The 19,613-nt window shown below is 48.4% G+C and overlaps 1 protein-coding gene and 1 long non-coding RNA gene across 3 annotated transcripts in view; one reads left to right on the plus strand and one right to left on the minus strand.

Annotated features, from left to right (window-relative positions):
* On the plus strand, window positions 1-19,478 carry TNFRSF18 (TNF receptor superfamily member 18). Of its 2 annotated transcripts, XM_064396921.1 has the most exons (7): window positions 1-195; window positions 811-945; window positions 1,948-2,035; window positions 2,636-2,724; window positions 3,589-3,747; window positions 5,295-5,418; window positions 18,073-19,478. In XM_064396921.1, the coding sequence occupies exons 1-7, from the start codon at window positions 48-50 to the stop codon at window positions 18,344-18,346; spliced, it is 1,017 nt and encodes a 338-aa protein (XP_064252991.1). In that variant the 5' UTR covers window positions 1-47; the 3' UTR covers window positions 18,347-19,478. The 2 variants fall into 2 exon arrangements, with proteins under 2 accessions (XP_064252991.1, XP_064252990.1); XM_064396920.1 differs by lacking the exon at window positions 1-195 and having other exon boundaries at window positions 214-945.
* LOC135285016 (uncharacterized) overlaps window positions 14,254-19,613 on the minus strand; it is a 20,542-nt gene continuing 15,182 nt past the window's right edge. The window contains exon 3 of the long non-coding RNA XR_010350046.1: window positions 14,254-18,799. This is a non-coding gene — a long non-coding RNA (uncharacterized LOC135285016). The remainder of the gene's footprint in view (window positions 18,800-19,613) is intronic.

The raw sequence follows: 19,613 nt of genomic DNA on the forward strand, positions 1-19,613 counted from the left end.
GAGGGGTGACACTGCCCGGTGGCACAGCCCGGTGGCAGTGCCAGGACATGGCCCCGGGCCGGGTGTGGCTGCTGCTGGCGCTGCTGGCCGGGCACGGGGCGCGGCCGGGCCGGGCCGGGCAGTGCCAGGACGGGGAGCTCAGGACGCTGTGGGGAGGTGGCACCAAGTGCTGCCCCAAGTGCACCTGGAAGGGAGGTGAGTGCGGGGGGAATGGGAATTGGGGCGGAATTGTGTGGAAATAATGTGTGAATTGTGTGTAAATGGGTGTAAATTGTGTGTAAATGGGTGTAAATTGTGTGTAAATGGGGGTAAATCGTGTGTAAATCGTGTGTAAATGGTAATTGTGTGCAAATTGTGTGTGAATTGTGTGTGAATTGTGTGTGAATTGTGTGTGAAAGGTGGTAAATTGTGTGTGATGGGTGTGATTGAGGGTGAATTGTGTGGAAATGGGTGTGAATTGTGTGTAAATGGGGGTAAATTGTGTGTAAATCGTGTAAATCACGGGTAAATGGGAGCGAATTGTGTCTCTCATTCCCTGGGATGGGGAGGGGGGGCAATTTTGGGGATCCCTTTTCCCAGGAAATCTCTCATTCCCTGGGAATATGAAGGACAATTTTTGGGATCCCTTTTCCCGGGAAAAGTCTCTCATTCCCTGGGAATATGAAGGACAATTTTTGGGATCCCCTTGCCCCAGACCCTTCCCCGTGTCTGGAAGTGCTGCCTCTCCCTTTTCCCTGGGAACAGGAGTTCCTTTGGGATGGGAATTCCCTTGGGATGGGAAGAGCAGCATTAACCCCTTCCCTGCCGCAGAGAGCCCCACGGCCTGCCAGGCGGCGCAGGACCGCGACTGCAAATGTCCCCAGGGCCACGGCTGTGCCACCGAGCCCTGCCTGTTCTGCAGGAGACTGCCCCAGTGCCAGCCGGGCTGGGAGCTGGGCAGGAGAGGTAACGGGGCAGGGAATGGGGCTGGGAATGGGGCTGGGAATGGGGCTGGGAATGGGGCTGGGAATGGGGCAGGGACAGGCAGTGCCTGTACTGCACAAACTGCCCCAGTGCCAGCCGGGCTGGGAGCTGGGCAGGAGAGGTAACGGGGCAGGGAATGGGAACGGGAATGGGGCTGGGAATGGGGATGGGAATGGGGATGGGGCTGGGAATGGGGATGGGGCAGGGAATGGGGATGGGAATGGGGATGGGGCAGGGAATGGGGCTGGGAATGGGGATGGGGATGGGGCTGGGAATGGGGATGGGGCAGGGAATGGGGCTGGGAATGGGGATGGGAATGGGAATGGGGATGGGAATGGGGCTGGGGCTGGGAATGGGGATGGGAATGGGGATGGGGCTGGGAATGGGGATGGGAATGGGGCTGGGGCTGGGAATGGGGATGGGAATGGGGATGGGGATGGGGCTGGGAATGGGGATGGGGCAGGGAATGGGGCTGGGAATGGGGCAGGGACAGGCCCTGCCTGTTCTGCAGGAGACTGCCCCAGTGCCAGCCGGGCTGGGAGCTGGGCAGGAGAGGTAACGGGGCAGGGAATGGGGCTGGGAATGGGAATGGGGATGGGAATGGGATGGGGAATGGGGCTGGGAATGGGGCTGGGAATGGGAATGGGAATGGGGCTGGGAATGGGAATGGGGCTGGGAATGGGGCTGGGAATGGGATTGGGAATGGGGATGGGGCTGGGGATGGGAATGGGGCTGGGAATGGGAATGGGAATGGGGCTGGGAATGGGGCTGGGAATGGGGCTGGGAATGGGATTGGGAATGGGGATGGGGATGGGAATGGGATGGGGAATGGGAATGCAGCAGGGAAAAGGGAATAGGACAGGGAATAGAGCAGGGAATGGGACAGAGAATAGGAATGGGGCAGGGAACAGGAGCGGCCCTGGCCGTGCTCTGCTGGCTGTCCCCACTTGGGGATCTCAGCCATTCCCATCCCTTTCCCTGCAGGACTGGTGGATTTCGAGTTTGAGTGCAAACGCTGCAGGAACGGCACCTACTCCAGCAGCAGGAACAGCTGGTGCCGCAACTGGACCGAGTACGGAGGCAATAACCAATAATCACTGATCAATAACTCACCATTACTGCTAGGAACGGGATTTCCTGCTTTGAAAACAGAAATAATAATGTTAATAATGAGGATAAGAATGGACTGAGCTCGGGTTTATTGATATTCCCCTTATTTGGGGGGGGAAAGTAGACTGGGTTTTTTTCCCCACTTTGAAATTAGGGAATAAAAATAAGAATAATAGAATAATAATAGTAATAATAATATAATATAAATTCATATTGAAATATCAATGAAGATGTTCAATACTGCCATTCGAAAATCAAATTGAATCCAAGATGGTGATCATGTGATTAATTGATGAATTTTTTAATTAAGCAACACCTGGCATTTCTCAGTCTCAAGGCAGAGCTTAAGCCAAACTCCCCGTTTAAAGTCAGGCTTTAGATGCTGGAAAAAATATCCCCAACAGAGAAATCCATGGGAAAACAACCGGGGAAGTTTGGGGAAGATCCCGAATCTGCCTGCACTGCCCCGAGAGAGGCAGAGCCCGGGGAGGGGAGGAGAGGGAGGCGGCAAATGGGGAATCTCCGGGAGCCCAATTCCCTTTGGCTGCTTTGTCCTCGGCAGCTGCGAGAGCAGCGGCTTCGTCACCCTGCGGGAGGGGAACAGCACCCACAACGCGGTGTGCAGCCTGCCGGCCAGAGCCCCGGAGCCAGGTACCCCGACCCCGGGATCCTTCCCTCCTGCTGCCCCCCAGACCCCGGGATCCTCCCCTGCTGCCCCCCAGATCCGGGATCCCTCCTCCTCCTCCTCCTGCTGCCCCCCCGATCCGGGATCCTTCCCTCCTGCTGCCCCTCCCCAGCCCAGGTACCCCCAGATCCGGGATCCCTCCTCCTCCTGCTCCTGCTGCCCCCCAGATCCGGGATCTCCTCCTCCTCCTGCTGCCCCTCCCCAGCCCGGAATCCTCCCGGGAAACTGGTGCTGCCTGGTAAAACATGGCCCCTGTCTTCCCTTTCTGCTTTTCTGTTTATTCTTTCTTTTCCTCTTCCCTTTCCCATTTTCTCTTCCCTTTCCCATTTTCTCTTCCCTCTTTTTTCCTTCTCCTCTTCCCTTCTCCTCTTCCCTTTCCTTTCCTTTCCCATTTCCTCTTCCCTTTCCTCTTCCTTATCCCATTTCCTCTTCTCTTCCCTCTTCTCTCTCTTTTTCCTTCTCTCTCCCTTCAATCTTCCCTTTCCTCTTCCTTATCCCATTTCCTCTTCTTTTCCCTCTTTTTTCCTTCTCCTCTTCCCTTTCCCTTCCTTTCCCATTTTTCCCTCATATTTTCCTTCTCCTCTCTCCCTTCCATCTCCCTTTCCTCTTCCTCATCCCATTTCCTTTTCCCTTTTCCTCTTCCCTCTCTTTTCCTCCTCCTTCTCCTATTTTCATTTCCTTCCCTGCTCCATTCCTTTTCCTTTCCCTATTTCCATCCCATTCCACGACTCCCTCACTCAGGTCCTCTCCCAAATCGATCCCCACACTCCCCCGGCAGGTCTCCCTCCCCCGGAACTGCTGAGTTGTTAATTAAGCCGCGTTAATTGCAGCGCGGGTAGCGCCGGGGCTCCCGTCCAGCGCGGTCCTGGCCGTGCTGGTGGCCGTGGCGCTCTTCGTGCTGGTGCTGCTCTCGTTCCTGCTGCACTTCTGCATCTGGAGCCTGCGCGGGCACAGGGACAGGGACAGCCACAGCAAACTGCGGCACGGCGGTGAGGGACGGGGGGGACGGGGAACTGGGAATGGGGGGGGAACTGGGAATGGTGGGGGGAACTGGGAATGGGGGGGAACTGGGAATGGGATGGGGGAAACTGGGAATGGTGGGGGAACTGGGAATGGTGGGGGGAACTGGGAATGGTGGGGGAACTGGGAATGGTGGGGGGAACTGGGAATGGTGGGGGAACTGGGAATGGTGGGGGAACTGGGAATGGGATGGGGGAAACTGGGAATGGTGGGGGAACTGGGAATGGTGGGGGGAACTGGGAATGGGGGGGAACTGGGAATGGTGGGGGAACTGGGAATGGTGGGGGGAACTGGGAATGGGGGGGACTGGGAATGGGGGGGGGAACTGGGAATGGGGGGGAACTGGGAATGGTGGGGGAACTGGGAATGGTGGGGGGAACTGGGAATGGGGGGGGACTGGGAATGGGGGGGGGAACTGGGAATGGTGGGGGGAACTGGGAATGGGATGGATGGGGGAAACTGGGAATGGGGGGGGAACTGGGAATGGTGGGGGAACTGGGAATGGGATGGGGGAACTGGGAATGGATGGGGGAACTGGGAATGGAATGGGGGGGGAACTGGGAATGGGGAGGGGGAACTGGGAATGGGATGGGGGAAACTGGGAATGAATGGGGGAAACTGGGAATGGATGGGGGAAAGTGGGAATGAATGGGGGAAACTGGGAATGGGGGGTGAGAAAATTGGGAATGAATGGGGAAAACGGGGAATAAATGGGGGAAAACTGGGAATAAATGGGGGAAAACTGGGAATGAATGGGATAAAACCTGGGAATGGGGGGGATAAAGTCTGGGAATTAAAGGGATAAAACCGGGGACTGAATGGGATAAAATCTGGGATGGAATGGGTAAAATCTGGGAATAGATGGGATAAAATTGAGAGTGGGTGGGATAAAATCTGAATGGGATAACAGGATGGAATCAGTGGGTTAAAATCCGGGATTTCCTCTGGGATCTGGGGCAGGTTCCCAGAATCATCCAGGGCAGCCAGGAAGGGTGGGATGGGATTTTGGGATGCAATTCCTGGAATGGGTTTCTCTGGCTGCCCCTGTATCCCTGGAATTGTTCTTGGAGTCCCCTGGGGTGGCAGGAAATGTCCCTGCCCATGGATGGGGTGACACAGATCACCCCAAAACCCCTCCTAACCCACCCCACCATGCCCTGACCCCCCAGCCGGGGGTTCCTGCCATTCCCTCTGAATTTCCTGGGGGATTCCCTGCATTCCCTCTGAATTTCCTGGAGGATTCCTGCCATTCCCTCTGAATTTCCTGGGGGATTCCTGGCGTTCCCTCTGAATTTCCCGGAGGATTCCTGACATTCCCTCTGAATTTCCTGGAGGATTCCTGGTATTCCCTGTGCATTTCCCAGGAGCATTCCTGACATTCCCTCTGAATTCCCCGGGAGCATTCCCGACATTCTCTCTGCATTTCCCGGAAGGATTCCTGAAATTCCCTCTGAGTTTCCCGGGAGGATTCCTGACATTTCCCGGAGCATTCCCGACATTCCCTCTGCATTTCCAGGCGCAGATTCCCTCCCCACCTTCCCGCGGCTGCTGCTCCAGGGGGAGGAATCCTACAGCATCCAGTTCCCGGAGGAGGAGCACGGTGACAAGAGCGAGGACCGGGACCGGGACAAGGAGAGGGTGTACGGCGAGCTCCGCTAGCGGGATCCGCCCCGCCATTCCCGAAATCCCGGCCCGGCTCCCGGCATTCCCAAAATCCCGGGCGGCTCGGGGATGGAGCCGGGCAGAGCGCCCCGGCGGGAGCTCAGGGCGAGCTTGGACTCGTTTTTTTTTCCGAAAAAAGCTGGAATTTAGGGATGGATCCTGCTGGGGTTCGGGAGGAGAGGAGAAGGGATTTTCTGGGATGTGCTGGATTCCAGGAGTGGGGATGGCGGCCACATCTCCTGATCTTCCCACATCTGCTTTTCCCACATTATCTCCTGCTTTTCCATCATCTCCTGCTTTTTCCCCATCTCCTGCTTTTCCATATTTTCTGCTTTTCCCCTTTTTGCTCTTCCCCATCTCCTGCTGTTCCCTGGATTTCCCAGCACTGCCCCTGCTGGGTCATTCCCAGCCCCATTCCTGCCTCTCCCGACCCCATTCCTGCCTCTCCCGACCCCATTCCTGCCTCTCCCGACCCCATTCCTGCCTCTCCCGACCCCATTCCTGCCTCTCCCGACCCCATTCCTGCTCCCGCCCAGATTCCCTTGGGAAGCTCCTCCTGTTCCACCAGGGATTTCCCTGTGGGTTCTTCCAAGGAAAATTGGGAAAAAAGGGAGTGGAGCTCATCCAGGGACTGCTCAGAGCCCTGGAAGAACGGAGGGAATGGGGAAAAATTCCTGGGAAATGCTCTCAGGTGGGATTTGGGAATTCTGAGCCCTGGGGGGCCCTTCCCCCTCAGGACATCCCAAGGTTTTTGTGTCATTCCAGCCGGTTGGGGGAGGTTTTTGGGATGACTCCTGTGGAGATGCCAGTGCCAGGATCTGTATGGATAATTAGGGATAATTAATGAGGGATAATCCAGGATGAGTTTCTCCTGGAAGCCATGGATTCTCCGTGGGAATCCATGGGAATTCCCAGGATTTCAGAGGAATTGCACGGGAATTCCCAGGATTTCAGAGGAATTGCACGGAAATTCCCAGGATTTCAGAGGAATTCCACAGAAATTCCCAGGATTTCAGAGGAATTGCACGGGAATTCCCAGGATTTCAGAGGAATTGCACGGAAATTCCCAGGATTTCAGAGGAATTCCACAGAAATTCCCAGGATTTCAGAGGAATTCCACGGGAATTCCCAGGATTTCAGAGAAATTGCACATGGATTCAAACCTCTGCTGGATGATCCCTGGATTCTGGGCTGGGAGCTCTGGGAATGTTCCTGGGAGAGGGATTGGGATGAGGGATGGAGGGACAGACACTGGCAAAGGAAAAGGATGGGACTGGATCAGAAATCTGGGAAAAATCCCTCCCCGGGGGGTTCCAGAGGGATTCCAGCAGATTCCCTGGATTTGGGGGATTCCTGCAGGAGCAGAGACCCCAAAAGCTGCTCTGGGGAGTTTCTGATTCCCTGGGAAAATCTGGGAACTTCCAAAGAAAAATTCATTTGAAACGAGTTTTTTGCTTTTGGGGTTTTTATTTAATTTGGGTTTTGTTCCCAAAATGATCCTGAGGAATCCCAGCCTCCTCCTCCTCCTCCTCCCCTCTGGAATTTTATCCCAATCCTGGAGAGAACTGAGCAAAAAAGATCCCAAATCACCCCAAAAAGATCCCAAATCACCCCAAAAAGATCCTAAATCACCCCAAAAAGATCCCAAATCACCCCAAAAAGATCCTAAATACCCCAAAAAGATCCCAAATCACCCCAAAAAGATCCTAAACCATCCTGTGAAACTCCGGGGATTGTGCCCTGGGCTGCCGGCATTACCAGGCAGTATTAGACACCGAGCGCAGATCTAAGCGTGCCTGGTAATTCAGCAATCCGCGGGGTCGCTCCAGGAAAGTCCCATTTTTCCCCATTTTTCCCCATTTTTCCCCATTTTTCCCCCATTTTTCCCATTTTTTCCCCATTTTTTCCCATTTTTCCCCCATTTTTTCCCATTTCCCCCCATTTCCCCCCATTTCCCCCCATTTCCCCCCATTTTCCCCCATTTTTCCCCCATTTTTTCCCATTTTTCCCCCATTTTCCCCCATTTTCCCCATTTTTTCCCATTTTTCCCCCCATTTTTTCCCCATTTTTCCCATTTTTTCCCATTTTCCCCATTTTTTCCCCATTTTCCCCCATTTTTTCCCATTTTCCCCCATTTTTTCCCCATTTTTCCCAATTTTCCCCATTTTTTCCCATTTCCCCCCATTTTTTCCCCATTTTTCCCAATTTTCCCCATTTTTTCCCATTTTCCCCCATTTTTTCCCATTTTTCCCCCATTTTCCCCCATTTTTTCCCATTTTTTCCCATTTTTTCCCATTTTTCCCATTTTTCCCCATTTTTTCCCACTTTTCCCACATCCCCAGGGCAAGGCTCGGCAGCTCCCGGGGGGGTCCCGAGGTCGGTTTGGGGCCGGGAATTGTTGGGAATTCTGCCTCAATTCTGCTTTTCCTGCTGGAAATGCTGGGGGGGATTTTGCGGGGCTGGGATCGTCCCGAGGGTTTGGGATGTGCCTCGGCCCCAAATTCCCCTTGCTGAGGCAGTTTTTGGGATTTAGGCCTTGGAAGCTCCTAAACCACCCCAAAAAAGCTCCTAAACCACCCTAAAAAGCTCCTGAATCGTCCCAAAATGCTCTAAACCACCCCAAAAAGTTCCTAAATCATCCCAAAAAAGCTCCTGAACCACCCCAAAATGCTCCTGAAATACCCCAAAAATCTCCTGAACCATCCCAAATGCTCCTAAACCACCCCAAAAGCTCCAAAACCATCCCACACTGCTCTAAACCAACCCAAAAATCTCCTAAACCACCCCAAAAATCTCCTGGAATACCCATAAAAGCTCCTGAACCACCCCAAAAAAGCTCCTGAAATGCCCCAAAAAGCTCCTGGAATACCCCAAAAGGCTCCTAAATCATCCCAAAAAACTCGTGAACCACCCCCAAAAGATCTTGAACATCCCTAAAAGCTCCTGAACCACCCCAAAAGCTCCAAAACCACCCCAAACTGCTCCTAAACCATCCTAAAAATCTCCTAAATCATCCCAAAAATTCCTAAATCAGCCCAAAAGCTCCTTAATCACCCCAAAAAGTTCCTAAACCACCCCAAAAGCTCCTGAGCCCCACACCCAGCGCTGGTGCTGAAGGGGATGAAGGAAAATGGAATTTTTTGGTTTTTTCTGTTTTTTCCCACCAGGGCCGTGGGATTTTCCCGAATCCCTGGATTTGTTTTCCCAGGGATTTCCCTCTGGAATATTCCTGGGTTTTGGGGGTTTTTTGGGTTTTTTTTTGGGGGGGTTTTTTTTGGGTTTTGGGGGGTTTTTTGGGGGGGTTTTTTGGGTTTTTTTTTTGTTTTTTTGGGGTTTTTTTTGGGGGTTTTTTGGGTTTTTTTTGGGTTTTTTTTTTTTTTTTTTTTTTTTGGTTTTTTTTTTGTTTTTTTGGGGTTTTATTTTTGGGGTTTTTTTCCCCAGGGCAGGTGCAAGGAGGGGCTGGGCCCCAGTCCCAGGGATTTATGGGCTCGTTAAAATCCAATTCCCAGAATTCCTCCCCCATTTCCTGCGGGCCTCGGGAGCAGTTACTCATTAACACCGAGCCCTAATTAATCACCCCCCCCTGCTTCCTCCTTTCCTGCTTTTCCTGGGAATTTCAACCTCCAAGGACAAACTCAGCTCGTTCCAGTCTGGATTTAGGGCAGCTCCTGAGAATTGCAAGAATTTTATAGGAATGATAATTTAAATTTTGAATATTTTTAATGATGCGCCATTTTAAATTTTAATTATGGACCAATTCATTCAATTTTTCCCTGATTATCCACGGATTTCGGCAAGGAATCTTAAGCCTGGTTTAGTGCAAAGCAGGGGAAAAAAAAAAGGATTTAAATTTTTCTAGGGATGAGGGAAGAGAATTCCAGACTGGTTTGGGTGGGGAGGGACTTGGAAATCCTTTAATTCCAAACTTTTGGGGTCGTTAGACCAGGCTTAATTTGGAATTTGGGGTGAGGGAAGGGATTAAAGCCAGGAAAAACCTCCTGGGGCTGGGATTTAATCCCAGATCAAATCCTTGGAATCCCACGGGAAACTCCAGGCTCGGGAATGTGGGAAAGAAATTTGGGGCCAAAATCTGGGATTGGGAGGAATTTAGGGATGGAAAAGGGAACCGGGAGGAATTTTGGGGTGGAAAAGGGAATTAGGAGGAATTTTGGGATGGGAAAGGGAAATCAGGAGGAATTTTGGGATAAATTCCATTTTCCAGAGGAATTTCCTTAGGGAATTCCATTTTCCAGAAGAATTCCCTTTTTGAATTCCACTTTCCATAGGAATTTCCTTTAGGAATTCCATTTTCCAGAGCAATTCCCATTGGAAATTCCATTTTCCAGAGCAATTCCCTTTAGGAATTCCATTTTCCAGAGGAATTTCCTTGGGGAATTCCATTTTCCAGAGGAATTCCTTTGGGAATTGCAGCTTCCACCACGGATTGGATCCGTTCTCCACGAGCTCCTGCTGCTTTGGGGTGAATTCCTGGAGCTCGGAATGTTCCTCCAGCTGCTCGGAGCTGCTCGGCTGCAATTCCTGGCTTTAGGGATTCCTGGTTTTTAGGAATTCCTTTTTAGGATTTCCTGGCTTTTAGGATTTCCTGGTTTTTAGGGATTCCTGTTTTTTAGGATTTCCTGGTTTTTAGGAATTCCTTTTTAGGATTTCCTGGTTTTTAGGGATTCCTGTTTTTTAGGATTTCCTGGTTTTTAGGAATTCCTGGTTTTAGGAATTCCTCAGAGTAACGAACCCACCTGGAACAAGGCAGGGTGGAAAGGTCGGAAGTTCAGGAGCAAACACAGAGATTTAAGTGAAAAACTGGGAAAAATGACATTTGGGATTGGGGAAAAACCCCTTTGGGATTGGGATAAAAAAGTTTTGGAATTTGGGGGAAAAAAACCCTTTGGGATTGGGGAAAATGACGTTTGGGATTGGGGGGAAAAAGTTTTGGGATTGGGAAAAAAAAAACCCTTTGGGATTGGGGAAAAAAACGTTTGGGAATTGGGAAAATGATCTTTGGGAATTGGGAAAAACAAACCTTCAGAACTGGGGAAAAAAAACTTTTGGGATTTGGAAAAATGGTCCCAATTTCCCTTCCCAGCCCGGGCCCTGCCCTGAACCACCTGCACAGGCAGGAAAGGCAGAATTCCAGGAAATCCCAGCAGGAAAGGCAGAATTCCAGGAAATCCTGGCAGGAATTGCAGAATTCCAGGAAATCCCAGCAGGAAAGGCAGAAATCCTGGCAGGAATTGCAGAATTCCAGGAAATCCTGGCAGGAATTGCAGAATTCCAGGAAATCCCTGGATTTGGGATGTTAGACCTGGCCTAACCAGCAGCACCTCGGGAGCAGCTCCAGCACTTGTCAGTGAATATTTTAATTTAAATTCCGATTTTCCCTGGCTGATCCCTGCCCAGCTCCATCCTCACCCACTTTCCAGTGAATATCCTGATTTCAATTCTGATTTTCCCTCCCTGCTCTCCCCAGCTCCATCCTTACCCGCTTTTCAGCCAATATTTTAATTTAAATCCTGATTTTCCCTCCCTCCTGTCCCCAGCTCCATCCTTACCCTGTGGAAAAGCTCTATGACTTTCCAGTGAATATTCTGATTTAAATTCCGATTTTCCCTGCCCAGCTCCATCCTTACCCCCTTTCCAGCGAACATCCCGATTCCAGCTCCAGTTCCCTCCCCAAACCCATCCTTACCCCCTTTCCAGCGAATATTTTTATTTAAATCTGATTTTCCCTGCCCAGCTCCATCCTTACCCCCTTTCCAGCGAACATCCCGGTTCCAGCTCCGGTTTCCCTGCCCATCTCCATCCTCACCCACTTTCCAGTGAATATTTCGATTTAAATTTGATTTTCCCTCCCCAAACCCATCCTCACCCACTTTCCAGCGAACATCCCGATTCCAGCTCCGATTTCCCTCCCCAAACCCATCCTTACCCCCTTTCCAGCGAATATTTTTATTTAAATTTGATTTTCCCTCCCCAGCTCCATCTTTACCCCCTTTCCAGCCAATATCCTGATTTAAATTTGATTTTCCCTGCCCAGCTCCATCCTTACCCCCTTTCCAGCGAATATTTTTATTTAAATTTGATTTTCCCTGCCCAAACCCATCCTTACCCCCTTTCCAGTGAAGATCCCGGTTCCAGCTCCGGTTCCCGCCCAGCTGCACCCCGTGGCCGGGCCGGGGGCCCCCTTTGACCATCGTTACCAGACAGTGTTAGAGCTCGGCACCATCCAGCACTGCCCGGTACGATGCCCACAGGGGACCAGGGCCAGGCGGCTCCGCGGGATGGCTCCGGATCCTCGGGGTCGGAATTCCGGGAAAAACAGGGAATGGCTGCAGGAAAAACCAAGGAATGGCTGCAGGAAAAACCAAGGAATGGCTCCGGATCCTCGGGATTCCGGGGAAAACAGGGAATGGTTCCGGATCCTCGGGGTCGGAATTCCGGGAAAAACAGGGAATGGCTGCAGGAAAAACCAGGGAATGGCTGCAGGAAAAACCAAGGAATGGCTCTGGATCCTCGGAATTCCAGGAAAAACCAAGGAATGGCTGCAGGAAAAACCAGGGAATGGCTCCGGATCCTCGGAATTCCAGGAAAAACCAAGGAATGGCTGCAGGAAAAACCAAGGAATGGCCGCGGCTCCTCGGGGCAGAATTCCAGGAAAAACCAAGGAATGGCTGCAGATCCTCAGGATTTCAGGAAAAACCAAGGAATGGCTGCAGCCCCTTGGGATTCCAGGAAAAACCAGGGAATGGCTGCAGGAAAAACCAAGGAATGGCTGCAGCTCCTCAGAATTCCAGGAAAAACCAAGGAATGGCTGCAGCCCCTCGGAATTCCAGGAAAAACCAAGGAATGGCTGCAGCCCCTCGGAATTCCAGGAAAAACCAAAAACCAAACCTGATTTGATATAAACTCAAAATAAAACCATGAAGTTAAACCTGATTTAACACAGATCTAAAAGAGAAACAGGAAGTTAAGCCTGATTTAATACAGATCTAAAAGAGAAACAGGAAGTTAGGCCTGATTTAATATAAATTCAAAATAAAACCATGAAGTTAAACCTGATTTAATACAAATCCAAAATAAAACCATGAAGTTAGGCCTGATTTAACAGATCTAAAAGCGAAACAGGAAGTTAAGCCTGACTTAACCCCAGGCTCCGCCCCCACCTCCCCTTCCCTCCCCGTGAACATTCCCAGGACAGAATTCCCAACCCCCGTTCCTGATCACCTCCTTCCCCACCTGGCCATCCCAAGTTTTGGGAATATTTTGCTTTTTCCCAGGGATTTTCCTTAAGCCAGGACCATCCCGAGGGCATTTCCTCCACCCAGAATGAAGATTTCCCACTCCAGGCCTGGATTTGGGCCCAGGCTGAGGCCTTAGGCCGGGCTTAAGCCTGGTGCGGGTCCCACGCCGCGCAGGAAACGCCAACACCATCATTACCAGGCAGTACTGGAGCGCACACATCATCCAGTGCTGGATTTGGGCCTGAGGAAGGGTTTAGGCCCAGGCTGAGGCCTTAGGCCGGGCTTAGGCCAGGCTTAAGCCTGGTGCGGGTCCCACGCCGCGCAGGAAACGCCACCACCATCATCACCAGGCAGTATTGGAGCGCACACATCATCCAGTGCTGGATTTGGGCCTGAGGACGGGTTTAGGCCCAGGCTGAGGCCTTAGGCCGGCCTTAGGCCGGGCTTAGGCTTGGTGCGGGTCCCACGCCGCGCAGGAAACGCCACCACCATCATTACCAGGCAGTATTAGAGCGCACACATCATCCAATGCTGCCCAGTAAGATGCTGAGGACGTCTCAGCTCACGCCCCAAAATCGGAGTTTTTGGAGCAAAAAAAACCAAAAAGGGGTTTTGGGGAAAAATAAAAAATCAGCTGGGGATGGGGTTTTGTTGGATTTGGGGTTTTTTGGGGTTTTTTGGTGAGAAATGTGGGGGAATCAGCACGAAATTCTGTGTACAATATAAATGAAGTGGGGTTTTAAAGGTTAAAACCTGGCTTTGGGAGGCGAGGTTTAATTGTAAAACCAGCTCTGTCATCTATTGATTATGGATTAAAAGAATCAAAAATAATAGAATAAAAATGATAGAATGGAAATGGTGGGGTAAAAAATAAAATAAGAATGGGGTAAAAAATAAAATAAGAATAAATTTAATAGTGACAGTAATGAATAATTGACAATGAAAATAAAAATGAAATTATAAAATAAAAACAAGAATGACAAGAATTATAATGATGATAGTGAATAATAATATTATTATTAATAATAATTATAATAATGATGGTAATGATAATGATAATGATAATGATAATGATAATAATGATAATAATGATAATGATAATAATGATGATAATAATAAAATAATAATAATAATAGTAATAATAATAGTAATAATAATAGTAATAATAATAATAATAATAATAATAATAATAATAATAATAATAATGGAAACAATTCCCAAAAATCCCCCAATATTTAACTGCAATTAGAGCAAAATGATCCAATTCTTAATAAATTCAGGAAATATTATCCAGCTGTAAAAATCCAAAATTCTGCCTCCCAGACCAGGACTCGGGGTTATTCCATGAATAAAAACATTCCCAAAAAATTCCCGGAGTTCCTGCCAGGCCTTGGATCAAAATATCCTTTAAAACATCCCCAAAATCCCAATTTTTGATGGGAGCTGGAGCTCGGGGGTGGGGATGAAAAATCAACTTCTCATTTTTCTTTCTTTCCAACAAAATCCATTTCCAGTTCCTCCCCTCCTCCCCCACTTTCCCATTCCCAAAAGGATTTGTTGGGTTGGGGTTTCAAATTGGGATTTTCAAAGGAAAAATTGAAAAAAAAAAAAGGGATTTTTGGGGGAAAAATGAAAGTTTTAATTGGGAGGTCGAACAGGAAAAATCTGATCCCAGGGGAAAAGTGGAATTTTACACCAGGACAGCTCGGAGGAGAGTAACAAAACCATCAGAACCAGTTCAAACCAGTTAAAGCCCAGCAAAACCAGTTAAAATAAGTAAAAATTAGTTAAAAACCAGTTAAAAACCAGTTAAAAACCAGTTAAAAACCAGTTAAATCCCAGCAAAAACCAGTAAAATCCCAGTTAAAACCAGTAAAAACCCAATTTAAAAAAAACAGTAAAATCCCAGTAAGAACCCAGTTCAAAACCAGTTCAAAATCATCCAGAACCAAAATGGGTTAAAAACCAGTTAAAACTCAATTTAAAACCAGTTTAAAACCAGTTAAAACCCAGTTTAAGCCCAAGTTAAAACCCAGTTTAAAACCAATTTAAAACCCAGTTTAAAACCAGTTAAAACCCAGTTTAAAACCCACTTTAAAACCAATTTAAAACCAATTTAAAACCCAGTTTAAGCCCAGTTTCCCAGAACCCATCCCAGTGTTTCACCGAGGCCTCGTCCTGCCTGGAGTAAAGCCCAGCTTAAATCCTGATCTGAGCTCAGAGCAAACCCCACCAAAACTTAAAAAAACTCAAAAATTCCCAAAAATTCAACGCCAACCAAAAAGCACCAAAAACCCCAGAAATAACAACAAAAAACTGCTCAAAAACCCAAAAATAATGAGGAAAACTCCCCAAAAACTCAAGAAACAGCAAAAAGCTCCAAAGGAGCAACAAAAAACTCCTAAAATAACCTAAAACAAACAAAAAAAACAACAAAAAAATCCCCAAAACCCTCAAAATAACAAGGAAAACCTGGCAAAAATCAGGATAAAAACTACCCAAAACTCCCAAAAAAATCCAAAATTCCCATTTTTATGGATAGGTTGGGCAAAAAAGGGGAAAAAATGGAATATTTTTAGTTTTAGAATAGATCTTGGAAAAGTGGCAGGAAAAAAAGGGGGAAATGAGGAAAACCAGAAGGAAAATGGGAAACTCACCCAGATTGAAATTCCCAGAGCATTCCCTGCTCCTGGGTAACAAAATCCCTCTCCCGGATTTTCACCCCCATTTCCAATGGAATTCTGACCCAAAAATGGGATTTTGGAATGGAATTCGAACCCAAAGAAATTGGATTTGGAAATGGGATTTTATCTCAAAAAATTGGATTTTTAAATTTAAAAAAAATGGGATTTTGAAAGGGGATTGTAACCCCAAAAATGGGATTTTGAAATTTAAAAAAAAAGGGATTTTTAAATGGGATTGTAACCCCAAAAATGGGATTTAGAGGAAGAACCCAGGGCCTGACCTCACCCTCCAAAAATGAAATAAAACCACTTTTATTTAACTTCTTCTTTCTCCCTTTGGAACCCAACTCTCCAAAATCCAGGAGAACACAGGAAATTCCTCCAAATATTCGGGAGAAAAACCAGGAAATTCCTCCAAAATCCAGGAGAAAACCAGGAAATTTCTCCAAAAAAACACCAGGAAATTTCTCCAAAATTCAGGAGAAAATGAGGAAATTTCTCCATAATTCAGGAGAAAATGAGGAAATTTGTTCAAAATTCAGGAGAAAATGAGGAAATTTCTCCAAAATCCAGGAGAACGCCAGGAAATTTCTCAAAAATCCAGGGGAAAATGAGGAAACTTGTCCAAAATTCAGGAGAAAACCAGGAAATTTCTCCAAAAAACACCAAGAAATTTCTCCAAAATCCAGGAGAACCCAGGAAAAGCCGGTCCCGGTTGGAGCCGGCACCGGGATAAAGCCAAAATTGGAATATTTGGGTTTTTCAGCACCAAAAAGAACCCAAAAAGCCCGAGGTGAGAAAGAACCAACAAAACCGACCCAAAATGGCTCCTGCTCCTCCCGCCCGGATTTTTCTCCGCGCCCGCTCGGATCCCAACAGAATTCCCAGATTTTCTTCTCCTGCTCGGAAAATTCCCGATCCCAGGAATTCGGGTCGGGGAGGAGGAAAGATTTGAGGCTGGGGGGTTGTGGAGGGCGAGGAGAGCTCGTTAAAATGCTGGGTAATTAACGAAGTCATTAAAACGTGGCAATCGTTACCAGAGCCAGCAGCAAACCCGGATTTGGAATCCTCACTTTTGGCAAAATCTGGGAAATCCTCCCTTAAATCCCAATATTCCAAAATATTCCAAATGTTGGAAGAGCCCCCTTCAATTCCAGGCTCATTTCATATCAATTTTATTGGGATTTTAATTGAATTTTAATCCAGTTTTAACAATATTCCATTTTTTTCAGAGCCAGCAGCAAACCCGGATTTGGAATCCTCACTTTTGGCAAAATCTGGGAAATCCTCCCTTAAATCCCAATATTCCAAAATATTCCAAATGTTGGAAGAGCCCCCTTCAATTCCAGGCTCATTTCATATCAATTTTATTGGGATTTTAATTGAATTTTAATCCAGTTTTAACAATATTCCATTTTTTTCAGAGCCAGCAGCAAACCCGGATTTGGAATCCTCACTTTTGGCAAAATCTGGGAAATCCTCCCTTAAATCCCAATATTCCAAAATATTCCAAATGTTGGAAGAGCCCCCTTCAATTCCAAGCTCCTTTTATATCAATTTTATTGGGATTTTAATTGAATTTTAATCCGATTTTAATAATATTCCTTTTTTTTCAGAGCAGCAGCAAACTCCAATCGTGACTTTTACTCCCAAAATTGGGAAATCCTCCCTTAAATCCCAGTATTCTGAAATCCAGGAATATTGGAAAAGCCCTTTTATTTCCATGCTCATTTCCTGTTGATTTTATTGGGATTGATCAGATTTTCCCAATATTCCTTTTTTTTCAGAGCCAGCAGCAAACCCGGATTTGGAATCCTCGCTTTTGGTCGAAAACTGGGAGATCCTCCCTTAAATCCAAATATTCCAAAATCCAAAAATATTGGAAGAACCCCCTTCAATTTATGCTCATTTAATAGAGATATTATTGGGATTTTAATCAGATTTTCCTAATATTCCTTTTTTTCCAGACCCAGCACTAAACTTGGGTTTCGTATCCTCACTTTCAGTCCAAAACTGGGAGATCCTCCCTTAAATCCCAATATTCTGAAATCCAGGAATATTGGAAGAACCCCCTTCAATTCCGTGCTCGTTCCTATCGATTTTATTGGGATTTTGATCAGATTTCCCCAATATTCCTTTTAATTTTCAGAGCCAGCAGCAAACCCGGATTTGGAATCCTCGCTTTTAGTCAAAAACTGGGAGATCCTCCCTTAAATCTCAATATTCTGAAATCTAGGAACATTGGAAAAACCCTTTTCAATTCCGTGCTCGTTCCTATCGATTTTATTGGGATTTTAATCAGATTTTCCAATTATCCCTTTTTTTTTCCAGAGCCAGCACTAAGCTTGGGTTTTGGATCCTCGCTTTCAGTCCAAAACTGGGAGATCCTCCCTTAAATCTCAATATTCCAAAATCCAAAAATATCAGAAGAACCCCCTTCAATTCCGTGCTCGTTCCTATCGATTTTATTGGGATTGATCAGATTTTCCCAATATTCCTTTTAATTTTCAGAGCCAGCAGCAAACCCGGATTTGGAATCCTCACTTTTAGTCAAAAACTGGGAGATCCTCCCTTAAATCCAAATATGCCAAAATCCAAAAGTATCAGAAGAACCCCTTTCAATTCCATGATCATTTCCTATTGATTTTATTGGGATTGATCAGATTTTCCAAATACTCTTTTTTTTTTTCAGGGCCAGCAGCAAACCCGGATTTGGAATCGTCACTTTTACTCGAAAACTGGGAGATCCTCCCTTAAATCCCAATATTCTGAAATCCAGGAATATTGGAAGAGCCCCCTTCAACTCCGTGCTTGTTCCTATCGATTCTATTGGGATTTTTGGGGATTTTAATGGGATTTCCCTTTTCTCCCCACCTTTCCTGGCACCTGGCTGCGCGCAGCTTCCCCCCTCGTCTCCCTCCTCCCGGCAGCCCTGGATCTGCCCTGACTGGTTGGACTGGTTGTAAAATGAACGTTTGGATTCATGCGCTGCCCTCCCCTCCCCCAGCGCACACAAAACCTGATCTGTCCAACAAAACCCTCTCGAATCCACCTGGGGGGAGAAGGAGGAAGAGAAAAGAGGGCGGAATCCGCAGAAAGTGAAGCGGGGAGAGGGAAGATCCATGGAAAAGTAGGGAAAGCCCTCCGAGAAGTCGTTCTCGCGCTCCCTAAATCCCATTTTTTTTCCTCCCCGCTCTACCTGGAAACTTTGGATCTTACCAGGACCAGCACAAAATCCAGGGAAAACTTCAGTGCTGGGAGCTTCTCCCACAGCCAGCTCAGCCTCCAGGCGGGGAAGGAATTTTGGGAGGATGAGGAGCCAGGAGAGTTTTTCCTCTTCCGCGTCCTGGAAAAGGCGACCTTGGATTTCGCGGGGAAATCGGCGCCGGAGCGAACGGTGGCAAAACCCACAGCCAGACCTGGAAAAACAACACCTCTACACCTCGTTAGGCTGCTGAAACTGAGCTTAAAAAAAAAATAAATTCAAATAAAACCCAGCTTAAAAGGGCAAAAAAAGCAGGCCGGGAAGGGCTGGGCCGAGCGCGGCGGCGCGGAGGAGCTGCGTGTTGGAGCTGGAGTTGAGGAGGATGGTTGGGGAGCGAGGCCAAGGCTCGTCTTACATGGAGCCCGGCACCCCTCCCCGCGCAGGTGCACGCCGGGCCAGCCAATCCCGCGGCCCCGCGGCCGACAGGTGTGTCCTGGCCTTGGGGAGCGGCCGCCAGCCGCCCCGGCAGCGCCAGCGCCGGCCTGGGCCCGGCCTAACAAAGGCTGGCTTATTCCTTCCCGGAGCTCGGGGGGTGGTGTGCGGTGGAAGGGACGTTGGAGATCCAGGGTCAGCCGGGCTGTGGGGAAGGAGCTTCCACCATCCCTGGGTGCTCCAAGCTGGACTTGGACACTTCCAGATTTTCAGGCCGAGGCCTCGCTGCCCTCAACTTCCTCCCAATTTCCCATTTAGTCCTGCCCTCACTCTGCACAAAGCCGTGCCCTGGAAGGGACGTTGGAGATCCAGGGTCACCCCAGGCTGTGGGGAAGGAGCTGCCACCATCCCTGGGTGCTCCAAGCTGGACTTGGACACTTCCACATTCTCAGGCCATGGATTCTCAGGCCGAGGCCTCGCTGCCCTCACAAGAAACAATTTCCTCCCAATTTCCCATTTAGTCCTGCCCTCACTCTGCACAAAGCCGTGCCCTGGAAGGGACGTTGGAGATCCAGCATCACCCCGGGCTGTGGGCA

This window comes from Passer domesticus, chromosome 22 (genome assembly GCF_036417665.1).
Source record: "Passer domesticus isolate bPasDom1 chromosome 22, bPasDom1.hap1, whole genome shotgun sequence".
NCBI classification, from domain to species: Eukaryota; Metazoa; Chordata; class Aves; order Passeriformes; family Passeridae; genus Passer; species Passer domesticus.